General features: G+C 43.9%; 3 protein-coding genes across 3 annotated transcripts; 1 reads left to right on the top strand and 2 right to left on the bottom strand.

The window, feature by feature from the left end:
• Positions 1 to 1,474: 1,474 nt before the first annotated feature.
• On the bottom strand, positions 1,475 to 3,613 carry LOC128726898 (asparagine synthetase domain-containing protein CG17486). Its single transcript, XM_053820744.1, has 6 exons — positions 3,554 to 3,613; positions 3,061 to 3,475; positions 2,795 to 3,000; positions 2,305 to 2,729; positions 2,053 to 2,233; positions 1,475 to 1,966 (listed from the first exon to the last, which is right to left on the bottom strand). Exons 1-6 carry the CDS (start codon positions 3,611 to 3,613, stop codon positions 1,475 to 1,477), a joined length of 1,779 nt encoding a protein of 592 aa, XP_053676719.1.
• A 522-nt stretch (positions 3,614 to 4,135) lies between these two features.
• On the top strand, positions 4,136 to 7,840 carry LOC128721440 (RNA cytidine acetyltransferase). The gene is made up of 6 exons (XM_053815196.1): positions 4,136 to 4,338; positions 4,406 to 5,504; positions 5,576 to 6,097; positions 6,170 to 6,689; positions 6,751 to 7,306; positions 7,400 to 7,840. The coding sequence occupies exons 1-6, from the start codon at positions 4,136 to 4,138 to the stop codon at positions 7,527 to 7,529; spliced, it is 3,030 nt and encodes a 1,009-aa protein (XP_053671171.1). The 3' UTR covers positions 7,530 to 7,840.
• A 1,829-nt stretch (positions 7,841 to 9,669) lies between these two features.
• On the bottom strand, positions 9,670 to 25,746 carry LOC128726876 (dmX-like protein 1). Its single transcript, XM_053820722.1, has 19 exons — positions 25,660 to 25,746; positions 24,202 to 24,419; positions 23,987 to 24,132; positions 23,718 to 23,921; positions 21,264 to 23,636; positions 19,249 to 21,200; positions 18,467 to 18,553; positions 17,188 to 17,307; positions 13,492 to 17,110; positions 13,298 to 13,414; positions 12,951 to 13,127; positions 12,560 to 12,893; positions 12,387 to 12,486; positions 10,836 to 11,105; positions 10,685 to 10,754; positions 10,517 to 10,591; positions 10,311 to 10,444; positions 10,150 to 10,233; positions 9,670 to 10,060 (listed from the first exon to the last, which is right to left on the bottom strand). Exons 1-19 carry the CDS (start codon positions 25,744 to 25,746, stop codon positions 9,860 to 9,862), a joined length of 10,368 nt encoding a protein of 3,455 aa, XP_053676697.1. The 3' UTR covers positions 9,670 to 9,859.
• Between the last annotated feature and the right edge of the window lie 985 nt (positions 25,747 to 26,731).

The following is a 26,731-nucleotide window of genomic DNA, read 5'->3' as shown; positions in this document are numbered from 1 at the left end:
ATCTGGAGAGGTTGCTCTTTATCTCATGTGCCGTTAAGTTTATCTCATTGTCCGATGGTTTAAGTTCAGTTAGGTTTGTTTGAAATATTTGAAATTTCGTTCCTTTGGTTTTCGATTGTTCTTCGTACCAAGTTTTAGTTTGTTATATCATATGTGTTTTTAGGTCTTAGATGATGTCTTTCAGTCGCATTTTGTTGTCTAAGATGGATGTCGCTTGTGTTTATTCTTTTGCCAATTGCTCTCTCTCTCTTTGCCTTGAATGTTGCAGTGGGCCAGGATCCAGGTGGTCTCTATTTTTTGTCAATTTTTTGGTTTGTTACCCTCATGTGGTTTTCCAGTACAGTTCTAGAGCACTTATCTATCAAGTCGTTTATATCTTCGTCGATCTATATCTTTATTGTGTAAAAGGGATAAGTTTAATTCGTTCTACTCTTCTTGCCTGGTGATATTACTTTATAGTAATCTAACTTTGTTGTTTTCTGTTTTTGTAGCCATTTTTTTCTGTTTTTTTTAATTAATTGGATTTAGTTTTTTTGTGTTATTGCGCAGTAATTTCGCTTCTACCCTTACTTTCTTTGTTTCTTCGTCCCCCGTTTTGATCTCCTCGGATATAAATCTTCTGTTTTTAACACTATCCGCGCTTGTTGTTATCGCCATCTTGTTATTTGTTTTGTTATCTGTGATCCACGTGATTTGTGGATATCCAGATGTTTGATCCTTTTCCTTGTTACCCCGATTTTCGTTGTTAATCATGTCGGCGTACGTCTTCAGTCTATTTTGCACTCCGGTTGGAGCATAGTTTATTCGATTCCAACGCAGATATGTAGCGGTTGCTCATAGAACCGGCATGTCTTTGTCTGCCCACTGTACGTTGCTTCAGCTTGTATCCCCTTAACCGTAATAAAAGACAGGATCTCCTTCGTGACGATCATTGTCACGTGCCTGTTTCCGTTTAAAATTCCCGGGAAGATGTCGTTTGGTCCCCACACTCCCTTCTCTATTTTAATTATTTGTCCGTATGTATCTAGCACTGAACGTATGTCCTCTAGCTTCTCCTTGATGAAATTAGTTGCCTCCAATGGGGTAGGCTTTCATTTTAGTTTCAAGAAATCTACACGAAATGTGCATTTCCCTGAAATTTGGTACGTTTGGTTATTTCCCTGGTTCGCACACTTTGAATTTTGCCGCTTGACTGAAATGTCATATAACTAGTTTTTTCAAATGCGCCAATTGTCACATTTTAGCCGTTAATTAGCATAATCAAATAAATATCTTATAAATATAACATAATATAATGCTTGCTTGCTCTTGAAGAATTCGCAAGTAATATGACTTAGTATCACAAACCAGCAATGTTTCATTGGAAAATGAATAAATGTCCATAAACTACAAATGTAGGTTAGCCTCTACACGAAAAGATTCATTAGCGATTTTATTTCCATTAATAATTCTTCATAAGGTATGTATTTGGCTGTTAATCTCTTACACCTTGTAAATAAGACGAACGATCGGATGCATTTTGCTTGCGATCAGCTATCCTTGAGCCAAACTGTAAAGCCCGTTTTCGCAGGCAACTCGCTTGCACTAATCCAAGTTTGTAGGCACAAAGTCTCAGCACAAGTTTATCACCCAACCCTGGCCCCAAAGGAGGGTAGCACCTTTGCGATGCTTTCAGTGAACGAACTAACGAAATGAAATCTTCTTGCAGATATGGAGTACGTGGAGTCACACCATTGTCACTGATTACTCTGTCGTCACGAGCCAGGTTTCTACTCGGTAATCGGCTCCAATCTGCTTCTAATTCGTCTTGCAACGCTTGAAATGCTTGCTGGAATTGAGTGTCCTCCAGAGTTTTGGCTTCACCTGGCAAAGGTTTGTCGTTACTGCGCAGGCATTTCTCAAAAGCTGCTTTATGTCGAGTATAACCACCAAACAATTCATCTGCTCCCGATCCCAACAATAAAACCTAAAAGATCAAACAATTGTGAAGGATGGAAATAGTTGCCTCTCAGATGGAGCATTATTTTTATTCGAGTAAACTGTGTTACTTACCCTACTCGTACTTGTAAAACTTTGTCCGTTTTTCAACCCAATCCCCTTGGAGGCAAACCACAACGCAGCACCCAACGACTCGTCCAAAACGTTTTGTAGAGGAAAGACGAGGTCGGAAATGGTTTTTCTATGTTCGCTTAGTTCGCTTCGAGACACGTTTATCTCAATAAAATTCCATTTCCTAGATAACAAAAGAATAATATTGAAAACTACCTTTTTGGACTGCAGTTACATTAGAATCTTTTTGTTTACCTATTAGGTCTTAGGGAAATAAGCTCTTGCACAGTAGCACGCCCCGTCAACCTATCTGGTACGTTGTAATCTATTTTTGATGGTTCACATTTTTCTCCTGATCGATTCACTTTTTCAAACGCCACGTTCATCAAGTCAATCGGTGTTTGAGTGGGTATAATGTCGTCCGCAATTAATGCTAAAATTGTACAATCTATTCCACCTGAAAAAAGGATACCGATCTTTGGATGATCACATTGAAAATTTGTTTCTAAACACTCTTTGCAAGACATGGTTGTGGTCTGTATGCGCTCTCGAATTGATTCACGCAATATTGCAATCAGTCGATTGCAAATCTTGTTGACTTCTGGAAAATTACAGAGATACTCAAACACATTTTCATCCAATGTCGATTTAGCTAATAACGTATGAAAATCAAAATTATGCTGAAAATGGAAGTAGAGTGTAATGTGACGCCATGTAGAACAAATCGCACAATGCGACTATATACCTGTTCAACAGACTCTGGTAGGGTATCTTCAAGAGAAATACTTGGTTCGATTTTTACTACACTAGCAAACAATTGCTCCATATGTGAGCAATCGCTTTCTGTCCAAGGCAATAGGCGGAATGGAGCTGGATCAGCAGCGCAATCTAAGTCGATATAATATAAACCAAGAGGTGGTAGCTCATGGACAAACTCATAAGCTATATTACCTGCACGGATGAACAACGAATAAGTATTTATAAAAGAAATCCTAACGTTTGGTTACTTACCACATACGCTCGAAATAAACGTATTACCACTTCCATTTTGTGCTCTGCCTAAGATCAATGAGTTTCTACCAACACGATCACGGGCAAAATAAATGCGATTCTCTTGCTTCCTAAAAAAGATAACGCTAAAAGGCCCACGAAGGTTCGCAAACAGCCGGTGTAAATCGTCTTGTGTCTCGCAAGATTCGATCCTTTGTAGCAGCCAAAACGTGTCACTTTGGGTTGTGTTTTCTCGGTTTTCAAATATGTCGCCGTTAAATAGTAGTACTGTTTGATCGGTTTCGATGGGTTGTTTGCATAGCGTTTTTCCCTGGTGCCATAGTACAGATCCATGAAACAGTACTTTCGAATCGTACCAAAGTCTTACGCTGTGATTTGGTCCCCGGTTCGCGAGAAGGGCTTGGCATGATTGCAGCTGCATATAGGAGAGTTTAAGTAAAGAATACAAAGCAGTGAATACAACGTTATCGAAAATATGGAAGTTTCAACTTACAGCCTGGTCAGCTGCAGAAATGTTGTCGTCCGAACAAATGTAACAAAATATGCCGCACATGGCGAGCAAGTTTACATGCTTAATTTGAGCAAGAAGTTTTTTGTTCTACAGCAAAGAATACACTTTTACCATTTGATGATCCTCTAAAAAGTATTTCATTCGAAGTAGATGTAAACAATTTACCAACGAATATTCAAAACAAACACATTTTTTACGTAAATTATAAACAACATTCAACAAGATTTGACAAATTGCGTTCGAAATAATGTAAACATGTGAAGTAACGATCGAAAATCAAGAGATAATATGATTAATATTCAAGAAATAATTCTACAATTTATAAAAACAGCTTTTCAAATTAATAATTCAAAAAAACTGTACAATATTTTAAACGACGGAAAGTACATTTGTCTTTAGTATCTAGATAAACGAATTCACAAAAACGAGCCACCCTGTATGCTGTCAAATGCAGCGCTGGATTTGTTTTGAAAATTTTCCACGTGAAACCGGGTCCGTAGCACGAGTTATCGCGTGTTCTCAAATTGGTTATTTTTTCTCAAACCCATAGTTCTCGTTATTAAAATGGTGAAGAAAAAGATAGACAATCGCATCCGTGTGATGATCGAGAATGGGGTGAAACTAGGCCACCGGACAATGTTTGTCGTGGTGGGCAATAAGGCGCGCGATCAAGTTCCCATACTATATGATATCCTGACGAAGGCTTCAGTAAGAACGCGACCGACGGTTCTGTGGTGCTACAAAAACAAGGATGAGGCCATCTCCAAGTAAGAAATATTTGCAAACCCTACTGTTCCGATCCTTATCGTAGCACGTTGTCACATTATGTTTCAGTCATGGAAAAAAACGAGCCAAGAAAATACAAGCCGGCAAAGTGGATATTAACGAGTCGGATTTGTTTGATGCGTTCCGGGTTGCTACCACAATTCATGGCAGATATTACAAGGATACGCATACCATTCTTGGTAAAACGTATGGTGTGTGCGTGTTGCAAGATTTCGAAGCGCTCACGCCAAATCTTTTGGCACGTACCGTGGAAACCGTCGAAGGTGGTGGCTTGATCATTTTGCTGCTCAAAACTATCTCGTCTTTGAAGCAGCTGTACACGATGAGCATGGACGTGCACAAGCGATACCGAACGGAGGCGCACCAGAACGTCACATGTCGGTTCAACGAGCGATTGATTCTGTCGCTGGCCGACTGTTCGCGTTGTTTGCTCGTGAATGATGATCTTACCGTGCTTCCGTTGTCTTCCCGGACGGCAGAAGTAAAGCCGGTCGACATCTCGTCGATTGAAAACGTCCAAAATGAACAGCTAGCTGAGTTGAAGGAAAGTTTGTTGGACGCTCCTCCGGCGGGCCCGTTGGTGAATCTATGCCGAACGTACGATCAAGCGAAAGCCGTAGCCCAGTTTATAGATGCGCTAGCCGAGAAACAGCTGAAACCGCCGACATCGCTCACAGCTGGACGTGGTCGCGGGAAATCAGCCGCCATGGGTCTTGCCATTGCCGGTGCGATAGCCTTCAATTATGTGAATGTCTACGTTACTTCACCTTCGCCCGAAAATTTGATAACACTGTTTGAGTTCATACTAAAAGGCTTCGATGTTCTCGAGTATCAGGAGCATACAGACTACACCATAATCCGTTCGACGAATCCAAACTTCAACAAGGCCATTATTCGCATCAACGTGATGAGAAACAATAGGCAAACAATACAGTACATCTCACCGACGGACGCACATCTGCTGAATGCGGCCGATTTGTTGATTATTGACGAAGCTGCGGCCATCCCGCTCCCGATGGTGAAAGCTATGCTCGGCTCATATCTTGTGTTCATGGCCTCTACCATTAATGGATATGAAGGAACCGGACGATCGCTAAGTTTGAAATTACTATCACAGCTCCAAAAGGAAAATAACGCTCCACTACCGGTAAGAACACATCAGAGTTTCTAGTATGCAAGTTTTTATCATGACTGTTTGCTGTTTTATTTCACTTACAGATCAAGCTAGAAGAGTCAATCCGTTACAGTCCTGGTGATCCAGTCGAAACGTGGTTAACGTCGTTACTTTGTCTCGATGCTACGGTGGTACAAAATCTCAACACGGGTTGTCCACCGCCGGACGAATGCCAACTCTACTACGTAGATAGAGACGCCCTGTTTTCCTATCATCGTGCGGCAGAAACGTTTTTGCAACGCATCGTCTCCATCTGCGTGTCGTCACACTACAAAAACAGTCCTAATGATTTGCAAATGATGAGCGATGCGCCGGCCCACCATCTGTTCTGTTTGCTTGGTCCTATCGTGAAGAAAAATCAACTACCCGAAATATTGGTAGTGATTCAGGTGTGTCTAGAAGGAGAAATATCCTCTCAAAAAGTTCAAAATTCCCTTTCGCGTGGTATGAAGGCGGCCGGAGACTTGATTCCTTGGAACATCACCGAGCAGTACGGTGATCACGAGTTTCCCAAGCTTTCCGGGGCACGGATTGTTCGTATCGCTACGCATCCAAACTATCAACGGGTAGGTCGGAAGTAACACTTTCGCTTTAGCATTTTTGGTTAATCAGTTTCTTTTGGCTTTTCAATCTCACAGATGGGCTACGGCAAGCGAGCCTTGAATCAGTTGAAGAGTTATTACGAAGGAAAATTTCCGTTTGAATCCAACGATTCAAACGAAGAGTATGACGACGAGTCAAATGGAATCGAAACAATCGACGATGAGGATGTCGATCTGTTGAAAGAAGTAATAGAACCTAGAAAGAAAATACCTACTCTGCTGAAATCGCTAACTGAGCGCAAACCAGAAATGTTGGACTACCTTGGGACATCGTTTGGCTTGACTGGGGAATTGTTGCGCTTTTGGAAAAGCCAAAAATTTGTCCCCGTATACCTTAGCCAAAAAGAAAACGATCTAACTGGGGAACATTCCTGCATACTGCTTTGCCCTATCAATGCTGGTATGGAAAAGGTCGAGACCCACGAATGGTTAAATCAGTACTTTATGGATTTCCGTCGACGCATACTCAAGCTACTTGGCAAGTCGTTTAACAAATTCACCACCAGCGTGGCGCTGTCTTTACTCGAGAATAAGGCAGTTAAAATCGTAGGCAAAGGTAATTATATATTTCTACGTTGATCTCAGAGCGGCCTAAACATTGGTGTTTTTTATTTCAGAGCTGACGCAAACAACGATCGATGTGATGTTTCTACCGCACGATATTCAGCGGCTGGAAATGTACATCAATAATCAAATCGAATTCAGGCTTATCATGGACCTGACGATTGATCTAGCCTCGCTATACTTTCAAGGCAAAATGGCCGGTGCTCATATCGAAACGCTTCACAAAGCAATTTTGCTCGGCATGGGTTTGCAAAACAAATCTATCGATAACCTAATGGAAGAGTTGAACATGCCCAGCAATCAGGTGTTGGCAAAGTTTTACGATTGCATGAAAAAGCTAACCACCTACATCGTACGTACCATGGAGAGCACAATTGAAGGGTCCATGGTGAAAGAAAGCCAGCTTAATATGGGCGCCAATCTTGTACCACTGAAGCAAAGCCTCGACAGTGAGCTGGCTGACGATGTTAAAGCACTCGAGAAACAACAAAAGCAGGAGCTGGCAAAGTTGAAAAAACTCAAGCTTGATCAGTATGCCATCAAGGGTTCAGAGGAGGAGTGGAGCAAAGTCCTATCGAACAATAAGTCAACGATTGTGTCTATAAAAAGGTCAGATATATTGACATTGCAAAGCTAGCTACATGTGCAACGTGTTTCTGGTGGAAACTTTCATGTCATTCTCATCCATTATATCTCTTTCAGCGGGGAAAAACGCTCTAATGAGGCAGCTGAGGATTCTGTGAAATCATCCGGCGGTAGCGATGTGTCTGCGTTCCAAAAAAAGAAAGCAAAATTTGGAAAGAAACAAAAGCCTCGCAACAATAAGGGATGAATAAACTTCGTATGATGAAGAATACGCATGTGATGTGTAACTTTTCCTGTTGAATGATGGTGTGCATTGCTTGTGAGAAGGTCAGAATGTTGTTAGAAAAAATATCAACGTTCGTATCGTCAATAAAAAGTCAGAAGTGGTACAGCAACGATGCAAGTATTTGCGTTTATGAAATAACATTTATTGATAAAAAATAAATAAATCAAAAATCAATCTAATTCATCAACATTACTAAACAAAGAAAACATCCTAATGTGTGGCATATCAATATTCTCATGCATTCTGCCACAACACATAAGTTGCACCGATGCGTTAGTATTTCTGCAGCTAAAAGGATGACACATTTAAGCCATCGGTGAGGCGATGGAAACAGCACATGTATGGAATATTTCTATTGCACAAATGTTACTAAAATGAGCGGATGGAACTAAATGGATTTACGCTTAAGCGAATAAACCCAAGATTGTGTATGCATAAAATTCATTAGTATTCAATTCGCAGCTGTAAGCTTTAAAATTAAATCCTAAACAAACCACTAAAGAAAGCTCCCTATGCTTCATTGCGAGCCTCTAGGCAAAGGAATAGGTTGCTGCTTCCATTTGGTTGCGTCATATCTTACACATCAGTTAACATTGTTTGTTTAATACTACTAAACCCTACAAGTGTCTATTTTTTTGTTATAGCCTTGCTCAAGTCGTTTGCTGTATACGTGATTTAGTGGTTTCGATGCCCAAATTTTAGTAATCTTAACGATAAAGGATACGGCTCACGTTGCCAGTAAATTCATTATCCTTTTATCAGAGTTTTAAATACCATCGAAGTTTGCTAAACATCATTATTATTATCAGTTTGTTTCCCGTGTTCAATATATCGTGTATATGCTGTTTTGTTTTACTTCCAACACCGTTGATTAGCGCTGTCTGCTAATTTTGCCTTCTCATGGGATACATTACAATCTCGTCTTTAGGTTTAGGGTAGATAAAGTTTAACAATAGAGTTCACTTCATAACAAGAAACCGCCCACTTTCGCTTGAGCTTGGGTGTTGTAAGCATGTCAAGTTCAACTGGAGCATGTATATGAAATAGTTATCTAGACAGGTATTATTGTTTGCGTGTTTTGTGACGATGCAATGGAGTGAATGCCTTGATTAAAGTAGAATATGTACTGCATATGGTGTAGAAGTTATTGAAAGTATGCTAGAAAGAATGACCAAGCACTGAATCAAGACACAAATACAATTATAAAAAGTAGAATATAATTCATAATTATAAATGCTTGGCGCAAAAAAAAAAGCAATTTTCCAATACAGACTCATTGCAATTATTGGTTCACATCGTGATGGTTGAAAATAAACAAAATATTATGCAATTACAAAAAAAAGCAAATACTAGTTGATTATCGATGCTAGCTATTAAATCCAACATTTTACATACCCTTTCATTGCATATATATATACCTGAATTACATGTTTTATCTCACATTTGCGCAATGTATCTAGATAGCTTTACAGTGACGTCAGTAGTTTCTCTCCGTAAATAGTTTTATCAGATAACTAGCTACCTCAGATAACTAGTCAACTCTATTCCATACATATCCTCGGTCACGTCCATTCAATCGTTTATGTTATATGCGGAGTTTAACTTTATATGTATCGATTTTTGGTACAACATTATCTTATCGTTAAGCATCTCAATATGGGTATTGTCTGCAATGGGTTGCATTGGTAAATGTTATGTGCTGTTTTATGTTCGTCATATTTATCATCAATTTTTCGATTCCACATCATTGAACGCGATCGTTCGATGGTTCTGCGTTATAGATAATTCAGCCAAGTTGTTTTTTAGTTTATTCAATCAATAACACTTCTTTCAGCATTATGCTACGTATCCCTCATAGATGTATAGCGTGGTACAATCGTGTTATAGAATACAACACTAAGGCAAAACAAACTCTAAATAGTCTCAACGTGTAACAATGCACTGTTTTGTCTATAATGTTAAACAAAACTGCCTGCAATTTGAAAGAACGAAGCTAATAGATGTACTACATAATGCATAAGCTGTCTGGACGAAACAATAAACTTTTTGTATGCTTTTTTTCTCTTTGAGTAAGTAATAATAATATGAATGTTTTGCCCTTTATACTCGTCAACAGTCAATTAGCTAAATCGCCAAAGCTAGATTGACCACTCTGTCATCCCATTCCTCACTTCGTTTAATACTTTGCATCAATGTTTTAACCAGTCTCCTACATAAAGTTGATTTAATATTTCCTACTTGTTTCTGTAACGAACGCTTTCACACGGAATTAAGGATCAGCTTATCTATATTTAGTACAACGAATGAACAATCGATTCCCGATCAGGTAGTTGCCGTACCTTCATCGAACCATCGGCCCCGCAGGAAAATAGTCGACCACCTTGATCAATCTGCAACTGCGTAACGCCTTGACCAATGTGTTTGAAAAAGCTGCTACGTGCATGCTCTCCAATGAAGCTGTACAGTTGCGTATGAACGTTCAAACCCCACACCTTTTTTGGGTTTCAATGTTGCGAAAATAAAAGTTAAAACGTTACTTAAGATACTACAGCCAATCTCTACACTCCACCACCATACTCACCTTAATATCACCGTCAGCCGACCCGGTTACGAATTGTTCCTCGTTAGGATCAATGGCTAAGCATTTGATAGGATGTTCGTGAGCCTGGGAAATAGACCAAAGGAAATAATGGTAATGAATTGACATTGCATAAAATACACACTTCCTTCTTCGCGATATACCTGGAACCGATGTCTTAGTACTCGTTGACGCACATCGAAAATACTGACATCACCCTTTTTGCCAGCGGAAATCAACATTTGGTGTTGCGGTGCATACGCAAGACTAGAAGCACCCTGATCGTGGCATGTAAAAGCTAAAAAAAATATGAAAAAGGAATCAATTAATACGTTACCTATATGCATATTTTATTATCGAATAGACTTACCGGCTACTAGAGCCTTCTTTTGGGGTAAAAGTGTATCCCATATAGCCACATTTTTGCTTTCAGAACTGTGACCAGCTGCAATTGGAAAAGTATAAAAATATACATAAATAATAATAATTATAACAAGTTGTACATAATTGTTTTACGAAAATTTACAATTCATCTTACCTGTTGCAACCAAGCTGCATGATCCAAGGAAAACGAAATCTGTGATTCCTTTATTATGGCATTGGTATGTCTGCACGAATGAAAAACAAAACAAAACCCTCTCAATCTTTTCGATCACTTACGGCACTCAACTTGCCAACAGGCTACTTACAAAGAATGGCCGATTGCTTTGGCTCACCAATCCCACTTGCCAGAGGCTCAGATTACCATCACCATCGGCAATTCCGAACTTGTTACCGTGCTGAGAGAACCTGCAACGGGTAACCTTTGCGAAAGTTCCTGGAGGACGCGGTGTCCAGACCACCTGTTGATGGCTCCATTCCCACATCTGCACAGAACCGTCTTGTCCACCAGTCAAATACATCGCCAACAGCGGGTGAGCACTCATTCGTTTAATGTTGTCTACTTTATGTTTGATTACCTTCGAAGAGTAGGATGCAGAAAGATTAGCGCATTGGATACAGTTTACATAGCACTATCATGCGCACTTCATAAATTCATATCGTACAAATCAATTTAAACACAATTTCACGACAATGCGATATGATATAAGAATGCAAATTATGGATAAACAAAATTAATGCATGAATTATGAGAAATTAAATGTACAGCAAAATCATTTTAAATTCTAATAAAATAAGGAAATTGTACACGAACATTTTAATAGCCCATAAGCAAAATGATGTCGAATGCATGATTTTGAAAAGTAGCTTGGACAGGGATTTTAAATCTGGACTAACATAAAATCTGGATAAAACGATATAACAAAACGGCAAATTATATTTTGAGAAATGTGAAGGGTACATCAATAACGAGCAGCAAAGAAAATGTTATATATAGTCTTTGTAATTTACAAAAGATGAGCAAAAACAATCAACTAATGTGATCTAAAGTGCCAACAAATTGGGATTATCAAAAAAGAATGAATCGAGCAATACAATTGAACGAGGTATAAAACCGACTTTTGATACAAAGTACTAAAATTTCATAGTAATGATTCAAAAAGATTATGTACCGGTTTTAGTAAATGTTTGGAGCGGTCTATAACCAGCTTGCAGAACCGTGGACACTGACTACCGGGAAACGTGGCTCCTTTTATCTGCATATGGTATGATTTATGTATCGTACCGACGATGATTATTTGTTAGTTTCAAGAGTGTCGTTATTGTTTCGAACGTAATGCAAATGTTTTGTATGGTTACATGTTAGACATGAACACAGCCATAATTTCGATCGAGTACGATGTAAAGAGAGAAAAAGAATGGAAATGATTTGTATTTCAAGCATTTATGCAATGAGGAAGATTGTTGATTGAGATTAACCGATGAAACACAAACGCAGTAAGAATCGGTTAAGAGTATAGTTTTCAGGCATTTCAAAATAAAGTCATTAGATCGCTTCGATGGTTGCTAAAAGTTCTCTTTTAACGCTCAATAACGCTTGTCCAAAGATACATATTAAACCTAAATGTTGCTATTAAATTTATAATATTTTGTGATTAACGTTCTAGTTGACGTAACACAGTAAGCAATTATTATTCCTTACTACGTATACACTGTTCAAATTATATGTACATATCGAGACACTTGTAAAATTGAAGCTTTTGACTGTTACGTGGACACACGCAATTCACCAACAATAATTGCACGCACAGTGGCACAATGGCCCGGTATGAAATTTGCGCAAATTAACAACTACATACCACTGATGCTCCCCGGCCTGATTGTCCAGCAATTCCAGGTTGAGGGCTCGATGGTGCACCATAGTTCTGAGCACTGTTAATATTTTGGTTGATTAAATGTCTGAAATTGTTGAGAAAAAACAACTCATAAATACCGCACAGGCCAATTGGTTAGTATGCTAGGTACGGCTTACTTATCAGTTGAAGTTTGTATGACGAGAAAGCTGCTCGACGGAAGCGATTCAATATCTTTCGCTAGGTTCATAATGTCCATCTCACATTCATCCTCCATCCAGTTGGGCGATTCAAGCAGCAGAGAAATATCCATCTCTTGCACCTCTCTCGGGGTGGCGAGTGCAAGCAAACCCGGATTAACCATGTTGAGACAGAACGCCGATATCTGTTCCTGATCCTTATGTATGATGCGTACCGGTTCTGGAATGTTTTGATTATGCTGCTGATAAACTCCGGTTATGCTGCCATTATTTTCGTGTCCGATTGGTGTGCTGGAATCGATTATTGATGCTGCTGCCGATCCACCGCCGGTGCCGAGATCGAATGGATTAGAGGAAGATTTTTTCTTGCCAAAAACGGCTCTTATGAATATATCCTGAACGGATTCGATCCGAACCAAATAATTCCATAGCCGCCGAGCAGGTGCGGATGCTGACAGACACGGGCTAAATGGTGTATTTGAACGCTCCAATAACGAACGATACTTGTGTATTGCTGGACCTTTCGCTTCCGATTCAATAAAGCAACCTGATACAAGAGGAAAAATTATGCTACATGTAATATATATTCCAAAAACAACACGTTCTTAAAGTAAAAAAAAACGGCCAAAAAAATCCTTCAAGAACTCAGGCAACAATATTTACAAATTGTGTGTGCAAAAATTGCACAATCGGAATTAAATATAAAATCTCGCTCACCAGGAATGTAATCGACAGAAGCAGGTCCCCGATTTTCTAGCTCTTCCTTCAATAGATCTTGCCATAAAGACAATGTCCTCAGTATGCCGTGCACCAACGGGCTGCAGACAGGTAGCTCTACAAAAACGAAATCGTATCAATTACACAGTGAACGGGGGGTTCAATCTGTACACAAAAATTTGCTCTTCACCTACCTTGCATTTCGATCCCGGCCACCCCGATAAACGATTGCAGCTGGTTCTGCGCGACGCGTATCAGTGCAAATCGCATTATGCACCACGAGTAAGAGTTTGGATTGGAGTGTTCCGTGTTTTCCAGCCGGTGCTTTCGCACCGCTGCCGACACTTGTGATGCTTTGGGGTCGTTGTTGAGCGGATCATTAAACACATCCTCATCTTCGTCCTCGTCGTCAAGATCGGACACGGCTGAATCGGCCGAATCGTACTCCTCCTCGTCGGCTCCGATGCCCTTTGGAATTGGTTTGGTGAGAAAGTACGACACCATGGACATTTCCGGCGGCACAAACTGTTCTCGATACGTCGGTTTGTCTTCTTTCATGTTAGACGCACCCTGCGGTCCAGCGAACGGTCCCAACAGCTTCATGTTTAGCTTCACCCGGTGCTTGGTGAGTGACGTGACCGCTCCCCATACGCTACCCTCAGCTGCGGTGGTGCCTGCATCAGCTGCACTTTCCACGCTATCCTGCTGCAGTTGCGCCTGGACAGTTTGCGCATGCGAGGTGGCTTTACGCAACAGCTTCTTAACGCCACCGCCGAATAACGCCGACCAGGAACCGTCGGAAAAGTTCTGCCCAGCCAGGCGGTACAGAATGTGGCTATCGCAAGTGGTGAGCGCGTACACGAACAGCGCCATGTAGGCGGCCACAAACGATTCGCACAGTAACACGTTCAACCTCGGTGTATCTTCGTCCTTCTCTCGTGCCAGCAGCGCTCGCAGGTTTGTCACCCCGGGCCACTTGGAGGGAGGCGTACTCACCGCCAATGGCTCATCGGTCGAGTACTTCCGGCGGCGCTGATGAGCGGCCGCATTAGCCATAAGGTGCGTGCTCTGGCAGCTCGCGTTCAGCTTGGCGATCGTCTCCATGCCAGGACTATGGCAACCACCCTGGCTGCCACCGTCGACCGACGAGGACGACTGTTTCACGCTGAACGTGTCCGAATCGCACAACGACTGGTAGATGCAAGCCGAGAGCGCCACGGCAAGATCCCGCAGGACGAAGATACCACTCGGAAAGGTGTAGGCACGGTTCATATGCGGCGGCGTACGCATGTTGACCATCGTTTGCAGCATATCGTGCGTGTGGGACTGCAGATAGCGCAGCGGATCCGCAATCACCGTTTTGTTGCCGGCTACGCAGGCACTCAACAACGGCAACGTGGTCGGGAAGGGCAGTGGGCTCAGCAGCTGCTGTTGCGTCTTTTCCTGTTGAAGTTCCTGCAACAGCAGGACCAACTCCATGCGCACCGAGGCTAAGCCTCCACCGCTGGCACCATGCAGGGAGCAATAGCTAAGCAATGTGCGTAGCAGCGTCTCGTTGGCTTTCAACCAGCGCTTGCGGCGTGCTGCACGCTGGACTTTTGCTTCGAAATCTTGCTTTTCTTGAATGAGAATTTCGTGCAACGTTGGCTTGTCGTGGGGGAACTTGTTTGCCAGCAGCGGCGTGTCACGGTCCATCGCTTCCGCCGTGGTGGTATCTTCAATGGCCGTATTTTCCGAATCACCAGTGCTATAGTTGCACAGCTGCTTCAGTGCCTCCACCTCACGCTCTAGCCAAACGTACAGTTGATAGCGCAATTGACCACCATCCACCTCAAAGCCCGTGGCCAGTGTCGATAGTTCCTCCATAAGAATCTTCAAGCATGCGATGAACTTCAGCTGTTGCGCCATAATATCCAAACTACCACCCCCAGCCGAACCGTCTTCAAGCTCAGTCTCAGCCATCTTGTTGAGTGGAAGACTTTCCGTGTCGGGTTTTTTCTTGATCTGGATGCCTCCGTCATCGTCGCTGCTCTCATTTTCGGCGCCCGCTTCGTCATCATCCCAAACGATTTTGAATTCATCATTTCCGCCGTTCAGCTGAGAGGTCACTGGTGCACCCCAGTCCATGGCCGTACTGTTTCCAGTGGAAGCTCCCCAATCGAATGAGCTGACCGCCGTGTCTTTGCTGCTGTTGCCGTTGCTCCAGTCAAGCGTTCCGGTGGCAATCAGCGTACTCTGATCCTTAATTTCAAGCCCGCTGCCGGGACTTTGCACATTGCTCGTTTCCTGCTCGATGACTTTGGTAGGCAGTTTACTAAGCACCTCCAGTGCCAACGCAGGACATCCGGCTTTAAAGTGAGCATGGGCAGTGGTAAAGTAGAGCTGTCTTTCTAGCGGCGTGATCGAATCCTCCAGCTGTATTTGCTTATCCGTCGAAAGTCCACCCGATACGGTGCTGGCATCCGCACCGCCGTAGCTAAATCCTGCAATGACAACTTGAGCCTTTCGCTTATCCTGCGCCGACAAGGCAATGTGCTGCCTAATCAGCAGAGGGTGCGTGCGCAAATACACGTAAAAGTTGAACACGTTCGGGTTCGTCGAATGACTAGTGTCATGATGAGAGCCACTGCCAAGGGCCGCACTTTCATCATCAAACAGTGGGTGCATGCTGCCAATTTGGCTGTCGAGCAACGTGCTCAAGCTGCCGGTGTAATCCTTCAAAATCCACAGTGCCATCGAACGTAGAAATGGATCAGGATGCGCTCGGCTGAGGTCCTGATTTTCACCATTCTTGTCGCAACCCAGCACCTCCTCGAAAAGCAACCGCTTAAAGCTGGGTGGAGTTGCATCGTGCTCTCCTTCGTACAATCTCGTGATCACCAGCGCCAGCTGCAGATCTTCCAGCTTCGTTAGGCACACCTCCAGTGCATCGCTGAGTGAATTGGCCAGCAGGAAGAATGCCACTGCATGCTCAAACCGCTGCTTTCCGAGCAGTGCGAATGCGTTTTTCAACGCAGCTTTACGCCAACGATCCTCGGCAAAGTTGTTAGCGAAAAAGGCCGTCATCTTTTCGTCTCTCTTCGACCGGTACAGTCCCCACACAACGGATTTCTTTTTCATCGCCATGTAATAGATGGCAGCATCCAACGGGTCCTGGTTAGCCTGGAACGAAGCCTTCGCCAAGCGCTCGATGCACTGGCGCAGCAGGTTATTATTGCGCAACCACCAACCAACGCCCAGTTCCTTGAGCACGTGCCACTTGGGCTGTCCTTTCACGTACGACGGTATCAGATTGAGCAGCTCTTCCTCGCTCTCCGAGTGGAAAGCCCACACGATGTTGGACGTACCGACACCCTGCTTCTGGAACGAATGCCGTTGCGAAATGGGTAAGCAACGCAACAGATAGTTGTAGTGTTTCATCGCCAGCAAAAATCGAAGCCCACAATCGTCCAGGGAATCTGTCGATACACTTTCTGTGTTTGGAACACCGGTCAAATTTTCCTTCGCAATTGCCGTTTTGGCCGCGTCTATTGCGAACCGTTCCGCAAAATCGATGTTGCATGTCGACACCGTGTCGGCCAACGCGAGCAAATGCATCTGATCCAGTGACGACAGCCCAGGCAGGTGAGTGTGAGTCAGCAACCGGGACAGCAGTTGTCCTTGCCGGGGACCAAAGTGCGAAAGATAGTGCTTTTCCGGTAGCGAAGAGCGTCGATCCGTATGACGGTTCATCTCGCCGCCACCGCTTTCGTCGTCTAGCAAATCATCTAACGATTCATCGGCAGTATTGCTTTCGAACAGCTCGTTGTAGTCCTGTTACAGTTTACACAAGAAAAAAACATTAGTAGTATCGGATAGCACGTCTGCAAAACAGTGCACCATACCTTCACTTCGTCATTTTGCTGCAAATTATTGCTGGTCGATTCCTTATCCGCTGCCAACAAGGTCCATAGTGGTAACGGGGGAATTGATGTGATTTCCGCATAGTCAAGGGTCAACTCTTCCGGAATCTATTGCGGTTGAGCAACGAGTAAATTGTACATTTATTAACACGCTTCATTTATGTATTTTCGAGTCAACTTTAACGTTCTATTTTTTGCTCTTGTTGCAAGAGATTGTTTTGAAATCTACTGAAATCGTGCTGCTCGAAAACTAAATACATGACAACGTTTGCTACTCTACTACACACGTTTGTGAGGGTATGTCGCAGGTGTCGACAACGAGTAAAGGTAGCAACCACTTGAGGGTTTCGTTTCTTGCTACACATTAGTGACGATAGGATGGAAACGTGAGTTTGAATTTTAACCCAAAAAGCTCATGATAATATTGGAAAAATACAGTATGTTCTCTATGAACCAACTAATCTCATGAGTGACAGATACCATTAGGAAATGGAAGAAAAATACAAATAGTTGAAAAAAACTAGCAACAAAAATACATAGAGTTAAGTAAGATTGGTTTAAAAAATCACAGGTAATAGAGTGATAAAATTACTAAAACCCTTCACACGACATGTATACATCCATTAGTTTTTGCTTGTTTAAACACTTATGACATTGTTTATCGACTCATATGTCTTGTTAGGACAGCTTTGTGTTTTTAATGGAAATCAGTTTCATTTTAATTGAACCTTGATAACACATATATTTATTAGGACACAAAAAACAATTGCAAAACCCATCACATTTTAAACGGGGACATGCAAAACCAATTGTATCGCAACAGAATACGGAGTAAAAGTAAACCTTCTTGGTTTTCTGGGGGAAATAACCCATTAATAAGTGGGTTTATCTGAAATAAAAAATAGCTACAATAATCAAGTTTCTTTTACCATTCCATTACTTTCATTACACATTTTGTTTGGTAGTGTTATAATAAACGAAAACCCAACGACATGTTTTGCCACATAAGAGGCCACTATACGCAAACTACCTTTCCATACAGGGAACTTAAGATTGCAACCACAGACATAGATGGAAAAGAGTAAAAATGAAACAAGCACCACCCACTGAAACCATCGAGAGAAGAAAAAAAGATGCTCCACTGCATCCAATAGGTAGAAAAAATAGCTAACCGTACTACGACAAGTTGAGAAATGTATAGAATCTGAGCAGCCGAAACGTACAAGAAAAGTGAAAAGTGAGTTAGGAAAAAAATGAAAAACCGCACCTGTGTCGTCGATCCTCTTGGTTCAAGAGGACTAACGGTGCCTGCCGGGCAGCTAATGGAAAGTGTGCGAGTTCTAGACCAACCACGCTGGAAACACACATATAAAACAAATAAAGAAAAGAAAATGGAAACGTGTAAAAAGATGCAGAGAGTAGAGGGATAGAAAGCGAAAGGGATGGCGAGATGAAGAATAAAATGAATAATGTGTAATAATTAAAGGGAGCAATAATGTGATGCGTATGGCGATGAGGTGATGATTTAAGGATCCTTTCCCGGCTCCACTGCAACTCAATAAACAGCCGTGCTCTGTAACACCAAATAACTAGCTCCAAAACTGCATAAACGATAGATCCATTAATCAAGCTATAGCTATAGCTTTCGCGATGCATAAATTTAGACCTAAAGTCCCCAGTGTGGAGTACTAGTGAACCATGATCGTCCATGATTGCCATATTTATAATTCTCCCCTTTTTGCAACTGATGCAACCGCCATCGCGCTGATAACAAAACTGAAGAGGAAAAGGCGTAGCTGTACTACAAGATTAGCACCACAAAATAAATATTAGCGACATACACAAACACAGAGACACACACACGCTGTTTCTTGGGAGGGTGTCGAGCTAGAATCTGTGCAAGTGTAGTTTCTTCACCACATCGTGCGATGGATTTGATGATTGCACGTGCCCGAGCAATGATGCAATGTAATTGAGAATGACATGGCCGCGCGGACTCGAGTGGTTAGGTAAAGGAATGGGAGCTGTACGCAGCATAAACAAGCATACCTGTCGATTGAGACTCTCTTCGTCACCTCCGCCACCGCGTACCGTGTACGATCCGCTAATACAACGGACAAGATGCGCCAGGATGGCTTTGACCCAGCGAATCTTGCCCGAGTTTAACAGTTCCATCAACTGCTTCGGATGGTACTGTGGCAGGACAGGGCACGCGATGCGAGATGCCTCAAACAGTCCGTAATCGGTCATGTAGTCATGATGGCCGGGCGATTGCTGGTCAGCGCCGTTCGTGGTAGCTGAAGCTGCCGCTCCAATCTGTCCAGTGCTGGCGGTACCCAGCGGTTTCTTTTTCTTGGCATCCGCTGATGACAGCATCTGATTCAAGTTGATGGAGCTGACCCGCGACAGAACAGGCATCGACGAAACGTTCGCCAACCGCCGTTGACTGCTGTCCTGCGCCATCGAGCGAAGATCTTCATCCTTCAGGTTACGCGTGTCGTATATGTCGTCAATGTCGAGTTGGTTGTGCACGTTGTACAGACTATTGCTTTGTGGTTTCCACTGCGAGTACACGTGCATCTCCGAGTCCATGCCGGCGACAAAGATGCCGTCTCTCACCCAGGAAATTTGCATCGGCAGCGGTGGCAACCCATCGGCCGTAGTCAGTTCGATCTGGCGCAATTTCATCCAGCGTATTTCGTCGTTGAAATGAGGCTGCGCTAACGAACTGGCCTTGCGCAGTAGCGGTCGGTTGGACGATTGCGATTCCTTCATCGCCTTCATGTTCGATTGAGCCAGATCGCTGCATACCGGAGTGAAGAGCAAAATTTTGCTCCCCACTGCCACGGTTAGGATGTGCGAGCCATCCTCCTTCGAAACCCAATCTAGCTGTACCAGATGCTTCTGCGTGATGGGACACGTGTTTCCGTGCTCGGTGATGCTCTTGCGCAGGGACTGTAGCGTGCTGAAGCTCGGCACGGCAAGCAGCCCCGTGCCGGGTTTAGCGAGCGTTTCCGGTGTTACATCGCCGTTGCCGGATCTCGGCAATCGAGCCTCATCGTGCGACAGAGTGTGCAGCACCTGGTTTAATCGCTGCTTCTTTTGTAGCGTGCGCGTGTCGTACAGATAGCTGAGATCCAGGTTTTGGTCCACCTGAATGCGCGGTAGATGAATGTTTTTCAGGTGAATGGTATCCTCGAGCACCCACTCGCTGCCACCGGTCGATTCACATTCGTAGATAGCCACACTCAGGTTGACAAAGCGCGTTTCCGGATCGGTGCTCTTCGTCGGACGCGTGAAGGACTTGCCGTACTTGTACGCGCACGCGATACGCCCAGAATAAGCGGCGCTAATGTGCAACAGTTGCCCGTTCACGTCGATCGTCGATTCTTGGTCTTTGCGAATCATTTCCCACTCACACCACTCGTATCTGGACGGCCGGTTTTCATCGTGTTTTCCACTATCACTAGCACCACCGTTGCGACTGCTTTTACACTTCCAAAATCGTACCGTTGAATCGGAACACGCCGTTACGATGATGTACGGTGCAAAACATGCCGGATAAATCGAGGACGAGCTCAAATGTCCTGCGGCCGGTGCAGCATGGATTACGTCCACCCCGTCCGGTAGGGGTAGTTCCTGAGTACACACTTTTGTAGTTGAAATGTTGACGTGTGATGCGTGATCTAGTGGCGCGTTCCGGGGGTGCTGGGAACCGGCACCCTTCGGAACATCGTCCGGTATCACCGATGGGCGTTGTGGATTCTCCGGATCCTCTAGATCCTGCACCAGGTTGCTGTCCGGAACGTACATCATGCTGCTGCTCATTTCATCAGCTGCAGTCGGTTGGGAAGCAATCACAATACGCCACATGTGCAGCGTGGTGCCGTTTGCTGTGCGCTCCAGCACGACCAAGTAAAACGGTTGCTCAAACTGAGCGTTTCGCTGCAAATCCACCATCGCACCCATGCCACCGTCCATCAGCCCGATGGTAGGTTTCACTTGAGGATTCAAACCGTCGGGCTCGATACCAGTTCCAGTGACATTTGCATTCGTACTGGAACCGCCACCGAACGGATCCGCCAGTTCCGTGCGTTCACCCGTAATCAATTGCTCCTGGAACACGTGCAAAAACTGCGTATTCTGCCAGTCATGCGTGGCATCATCGATTGCATCTAGCTGTATAATGCACCCTGGCCTAGCGGTGGACTGCTGTGATACGATCTTAATCTTGTCGTGCAGAATAGGAGGTACCATTGCTGCATTTTCCGACGACTCGGTGGACAAGGACATAAGTGAATCCATCCGTCTAAACCGTCGCTCAGAGCTCGATATTTCGGCCAACAATGTGCGCGCATCAATCACTGCCTGGTACACACGCAAACATTCGCCATCGCTAGCCACGAAGCAGGCCGACGGGGAGTTGCTTAGATTGCCGAGAGTTGTGCTGGGCAGCAACGTCGGTATCCAGGCAACGTTGCTAAAGGCTGAAATTTCGGGCGAATTGATGCGGGCCAGTTCACTGACGCCTCCCGACTGTGACAGTGGTCCGACCGCATCCACACGCCACAATATCAGCTCGGAACAGAAGCCGGATGGAACGCATACATCCTTCGAACGGTTCATGCCTGCTGCACGGTTGCCGTTGCCACTTTCGGATTGCGTGGTGCCGTTCGTCGGCATATCCGGTATGTTGTGATGCGATGTCGTAAGTAGCAACGGCAACACGGGATGGCACGTTATGTCATTCACGCGGAATCGATGCCCGGAGGCACGAGAAGCATGACCTATGCTTAGAACCTGCGAAAACTTGCTTCTATCGGCAAACGTCAGCTGCCATAGGTTGAGCGTCCCGTTCGAATGCTTTGTTACCATCGAGATGGTGGGAGACGGTGGTGCCGTTAAAATGTCTGCTTGCTCGGGCGAGGAGCCATCCACACCTGTATTGTCCTTTTTGGCGCCATCATCTTCTGCCTTTTCACCATCCGGATCTTCCGTGTCAGCATTGCTACCGTGCTCCGCATTATCGTCCTCGTTAGCTTCGTTTTCTTCCATCACGCTCGGCAGGGACGTAATTACATCGCTCACTATGTCCAGCTGACCGGCGTTATATTGACCTCCTACGGCGCTCGATGACTTCGGACCGCGCATAATCATATCGCGGAAGCCCAGATTTCCACCCGTATTGTAGAGGGCAACCGTCGTAGACATCGACATGGCATCTCCCAGCGGGAAAGCAGAAGGGATGCGTGTGGAAAAGGAAACCTGAGCTTGCCGATACGATCCTGGATGGTATTCGTCCAACCATTCGACCACCCAGATGAGATAGCTGCCGTCGATTGGGTGAATGGAAAAGAGCAGATCCGGGTTATGCTGCCAGTCGCGCAGCAGACAATCGATCTTCATGTCGAGCGAATCCGTGACATGTAAATGTCCATCGTTCGCTAGCGAATTGATGGAAGTCGTGTTAGATAAAGAGTGATGGCTGGGCAGCCCGACGTGGGAGCCAGCGCCAATCGAATGAGATCTATGCTGCGAGTGCAACGCTGGATGCTCCTCGCTGCTGTTGCTTTCTTCCTGCGAGAGCGTGCTTCTCAGCTGTCCCTTTCGATGATGCTCGTTAATGGTTCCCTCTTCCATCAGCATGCTTCCGCCGGGTTCGTTTGCACCTGCCCCTCCACCACCTTCACTCACGTTACCGGAAACATTTTGCATGTCCTCTTTTTCGATCACTTTGCGCGTCATCTCCTGTAAAATTCCTTCGGCTTGTAGCGTAAAGTGCATCTCCTTGTTGTTCAGCCAGTGCAATATAAAGTTGGGTTGCACCGATGGGTCGGTCGTGTGCATCGACGGCACCAGCGGTATGTCCGTCTCGGCGTTTATTGACGCGGCCAAGTGAAAATGCAACCCAGACCGCATACCTGTACCGTGGTATCCGTACGAATGAAAGTCATGGACACTATACGTCGACGGCAACGTTGGAATTGGTGCATTGCCAAACCCGGAACTAGCACCGGGGCCACCAAAACCCGGACCCATTCCATTCAGCCCGTTAACACCACCGTTGCCGCTGTGTTTGGCATGCCGACGTATATGGAAGCATGTTTTCATATGCTTCAAACGTTGCATAAACCGATGCTTATGGCGATGCGTACGGAACTTTGGATTTTGCGAAGCCAATGGATCAAACTGGTTCATGTTCACCAACCCATCTTCCGGCAGTATCGTCTCCACCCAGACTCGGCATATGTTGTCCAAGCACGAGGTAACTAACATATTGGACACCGATCCCTTTGGCATGTATTTGCTCGTCTTGCGCCACGAAAGGTGCGTAACGGCACGCGGATGGGCGACGTACACGAATCCATAACTGACTTCGGAGCCACCAATGAAGCTTTGTGACTGCGACTGATCAAAACTCTTGTTCGGAAACAAAGCTAAAAGGTGAGTGCATGTTGGTGTTAATTTTAACACGAACTCATATCCATTACTTAGCTCGTAAGAAAATGATTACTTACTGTATTTGTTCTCGTACCAAACCTTCACCAAACGATCGCTTTTGCCGGAGGTTGCAAACAGCGTTCCATCTGGGCTAAACGCCATATGATGAACCGGCGTTGCAGTGTGACACTTCCATACGCAATCCCATGAGCTGCTATCGGTTTCCTCTTCGCCAGTGGGCGTTTTCGGATCGCGTTCTCCACCAATTTCAAATTTAACCGCTGTAAAAGAAAGGAATCATTTAACATTCGTTCGAGCTGAGTTTCTCTAATCGCACACAACTTACACGTTGGCTCATCTTCGTCCTGCTTGGATAAACGTTCATGCCACAACTGTAATACCGTTCCTCCCGTCAGCAGACGCGTTCCTTCGAGGTTCCACGACAGTGAGCTGATATGGGAAGCAGCTTGCAAACTTCCTGTCTGAACCCACCTAGAAACGTAAAACATATGCCGAAAATAAATATGCGAAATATGTCCACGTGTCGTGTGACCAACTTACTTGTACTCCAGACCATGTGTTGAAGCGCGTTCCGTGTGTATCAGTGGGGTCGGCTCAAAGATGCAAACTTTATCCTCGTAGGCGGCCGCAATTTTCCCGGTATCGGTGCTTGCATCTAAGGCCGATATGCGGATGTAATTGTGCACCGCTCCGGGTATAATTTGGACACGCTCGAAGTTGCTCGCTAGCACGACAATGTTGCATCCCGCTGCGTAGGCCTTTTGATATTGATAAATCACGATACGAAGATAATTAATTGCACCGCTAATTGTTTCACCCTCTGTGTATCGATCGGTTTGGTTTAAAGCACGTTTTTTTTCTGTATATACAATACTCTACAAATCGCCCGTACTGCTCAAAGGAGTCAAGTGTGATACCCCGAATAATGCATGATAACTAAACAAGCAAACACACCAGGGCCATGGAGGCGAACTCACGCAACTTGAAATTTGCTATTTATCATCGCTGCGGTCTAACCAGTTCGAGCCTCGCGCGATATTTACACAAATGACAGTGATTCACGTGCGGTTCACAGCGTATCTGATTTTTATCTCCGCTTTTTTATGCCTGATATTATTTTTGAATTTAATCTATTACGCTAAATGCTCCATAATTGCATACTCGCGATTGTAAACCATAACGAGTTTAACGATTTATTTTTAAATCCTTGAAACAAAGTAGTTATCATTGAACATGTAAGTTCCACATTCAGTTGAATATTACAGTGAATAGTACAATATTTTCTATCGCTGTTCAAATCACTGCGGTCGGTGTGAAAAATCCTCTTCAACCCGAATGATGTGCAAAATGTATTTGTTCAAAATATTCTGTGTTTATTTTTTCGCAACACGCCTATTTTGTTTATAGTGAATGCCTTCCCCGTGCTCCTTCCGCTGATTGCCCAGAGGTCAGCGGGAAATGATAAACGACAAACACGCGCACGTATGCGTGCATGTATCGATGAGAGTATCGAACGTGAGAGAGCATGGGAGAGAGGACGACTTGCTACTAAGAGCGACAGCGCCAAAGCGAGAGAATGAAAAATTATCAGTCAAGTGACTATCAAACGTCACCGTTTTTCCATTTTTCGATTACTCTACTTATTGCACTGAATGGCTCGGGATTTGGGCAATGAAACATGATTTTCTTTGTCCACCCAACGATTATCCGATGCTCTTTACACATTTTCCTGTACAGCACTTCAGAGACGCATACTTTTCACAGTTCTTAGGCCACCTTTTTAGAGCCCCGACGGGCAGCAGCGGATTTCGTTTGACCTTTTACAATTGCCTATTGCAACAATTTCGAAACGCTATTTTGGACGTTTTGAAAGCGTAATGGACATTTTTGCAGAAGTGTCCTCGTTTCTACACTTTGGTCGTGGCAGCATATACCGCGTCGTATGCATTTCTGGCCCGAGTTCTTAACGATACTTGTGAAGAAACGAATAGCACGTACTGTGAAAGGAACACCTTCAACGGATCCGACAGCAAAACAACGATCGCCAGCGTTGCAAGCACCACTTAGAATCTGATGACAATTCATTTTGATCTTTGGTTGGTTTTAACAATGCTTGTGCATAGCTTAACTACACAAGTCACTTGCCCGCATGGGCATGATTTGCATCAGGGATCTATTGCCCGTAGAAACGAGCAGCACGGTCGATTTTTCACACTGAATCAAAGAGACGAAGGACTCCTTCTTCTTCTTGATTACGCGAGTGGAACTATGTCCTCCTGCGATACTGTTCGATGGAGTATGATGCGCTCGCACTCGCTCTTGTGCGCACTTTCCACAATTGTAGTCATATGGTGGATTCTTTTTATTTTGACATGTTTTGCTCTCTCGCCTTTGATTACTTTAACGTCCTGTCACTTACGTTTGTGAGGCAAAGTTAAACTCTACATTTCAACGTATGTTGACATCAAAGGTTGATTATCAAGGGTTTAGAATTGGAAAATTGGTAATAACAGATGATTTAACTTTAGGATGAAAAATTGCCCATGCATTTCCTATTCAGAATCCGTGGGTACGATAAAATTGCTGATTTTTTGATGCTATCCAAATTCTTGATGCTATCCAATGAATCTGAATAATGAGAACATGTCATCCAAGATCTTCTCCAAATAAGGTATACCAGATAATTTAGCTTAAATCTTTCTTATAATTGCATTAATAACTTTACTAATGCATAATTGTTGATCTTCTGTCATTCGTTAATTTCTACGTTCTTCAAGAAATGTTTTCTTAGCCAGCACTTGCGTTCCATACTCTCAGAAGAATCTATATATATATATATATATATATATATATGTTTGGAATAACAACTTCATCAATTGATCTTTAATTATTACCTGCACAGGTAGCAAATATCTCTCGAAACGTAAATCATTGCGTTTCTATTTCTAGAGCAACAGTGCAATTGATTGCAAGAAACAATCGAGTAAGCTCAATCGACCACAATGGCTCTGACGTGTGCGGTTGTTGTCTAAGTTGAAAGACATCGGTCGAGCAAAGGCTGCGTACTTTA

Source organism: Anopheles nili, chromosome 2 (genome assembly GCF_943737925.1).
Source record: "Anopheles nili chromosome 2, idAnoNiliSN_F5_01, whole genome shotgun sequence".
NCBI classification, from domain to species: domain Eukaryota; kingdom Metazoa; phylum Arthropoda; class Insecta; order Diptera; family Culicidae; genus Anopheles; species Anopheles nili.
Note: the sequence above shows the minus strand (reverse complement) of the source record. Positions and strands in the feature narration are given on the sequence as shown.

Excerpts from the sequence above, each read along its gene's own strand:
- LOC128726898 (XM_053820744.1), bottom strand. The coding sequence starts at position 3,613 with ATGTGCGGCATATTTTGTTACATTTGTTCGGACGACAACATTTCTGCA. Across the intron at positions 2,234-2,304 it reads ATTTCCCTAAGACCTAATAG|GAAATGGAATTTTATTGAGA; the intron begins GTAAACAAAAAG and ends TTTGTTATCTAG. Across the intron at positions 1,967-2,052 it reads GTTTTACAAGTACGAGTAGG|GTTTTATTGTTGGGATCGGG; the intron begins GTAAGTAACACA and ends TTGATCTTTTAG.
- LOC128721440 (XM_053815196.1), top strand. The coding sequence starts at position 4,136 with ATGGTGAAGAAAAAGATAGACAATCGCATCCGTGTGATGATCGAGAAT. Across the intron at positions 5,505-5,575 it reads AAAATAACGCTCCACTACCG|ATCAAGCTAGAAGAGTCAAT; the intron begins GTAAGAACACAT and ends TTTCACTTACAG. Across the intron at positions 7,307-7,399 it reads ACGATTGTGTCTATAAAAAG|CGGGGAAAAACGCTCTAATG; the intron begins GTCAGATATATT and ends TATCTCTTTCAG.
- LOC128726876 (XM_053820722.1), bottom strand. The coding sequence starts at position 25,746 with ATGAATTGTCATCAGATTCTAAGTGGTGCTTGCAACGCTGGCGATCGT. Across the intron at positions 23,637-23,717 it reads TTGGTACGAGAACAAATACA|CTTTGTTTCCGAACAAGAGT; the intron begins GTAAGTAATCAT and ends CTCACCTTTTAG. Across the intron at positions 13,128-13,297 it reads TTCTGTCGATTACATTCCTG|GTTGCTTTATTGAATCGGAA; the intron begins GTGAGCGAGATT and ends CTCTTGTATCAG.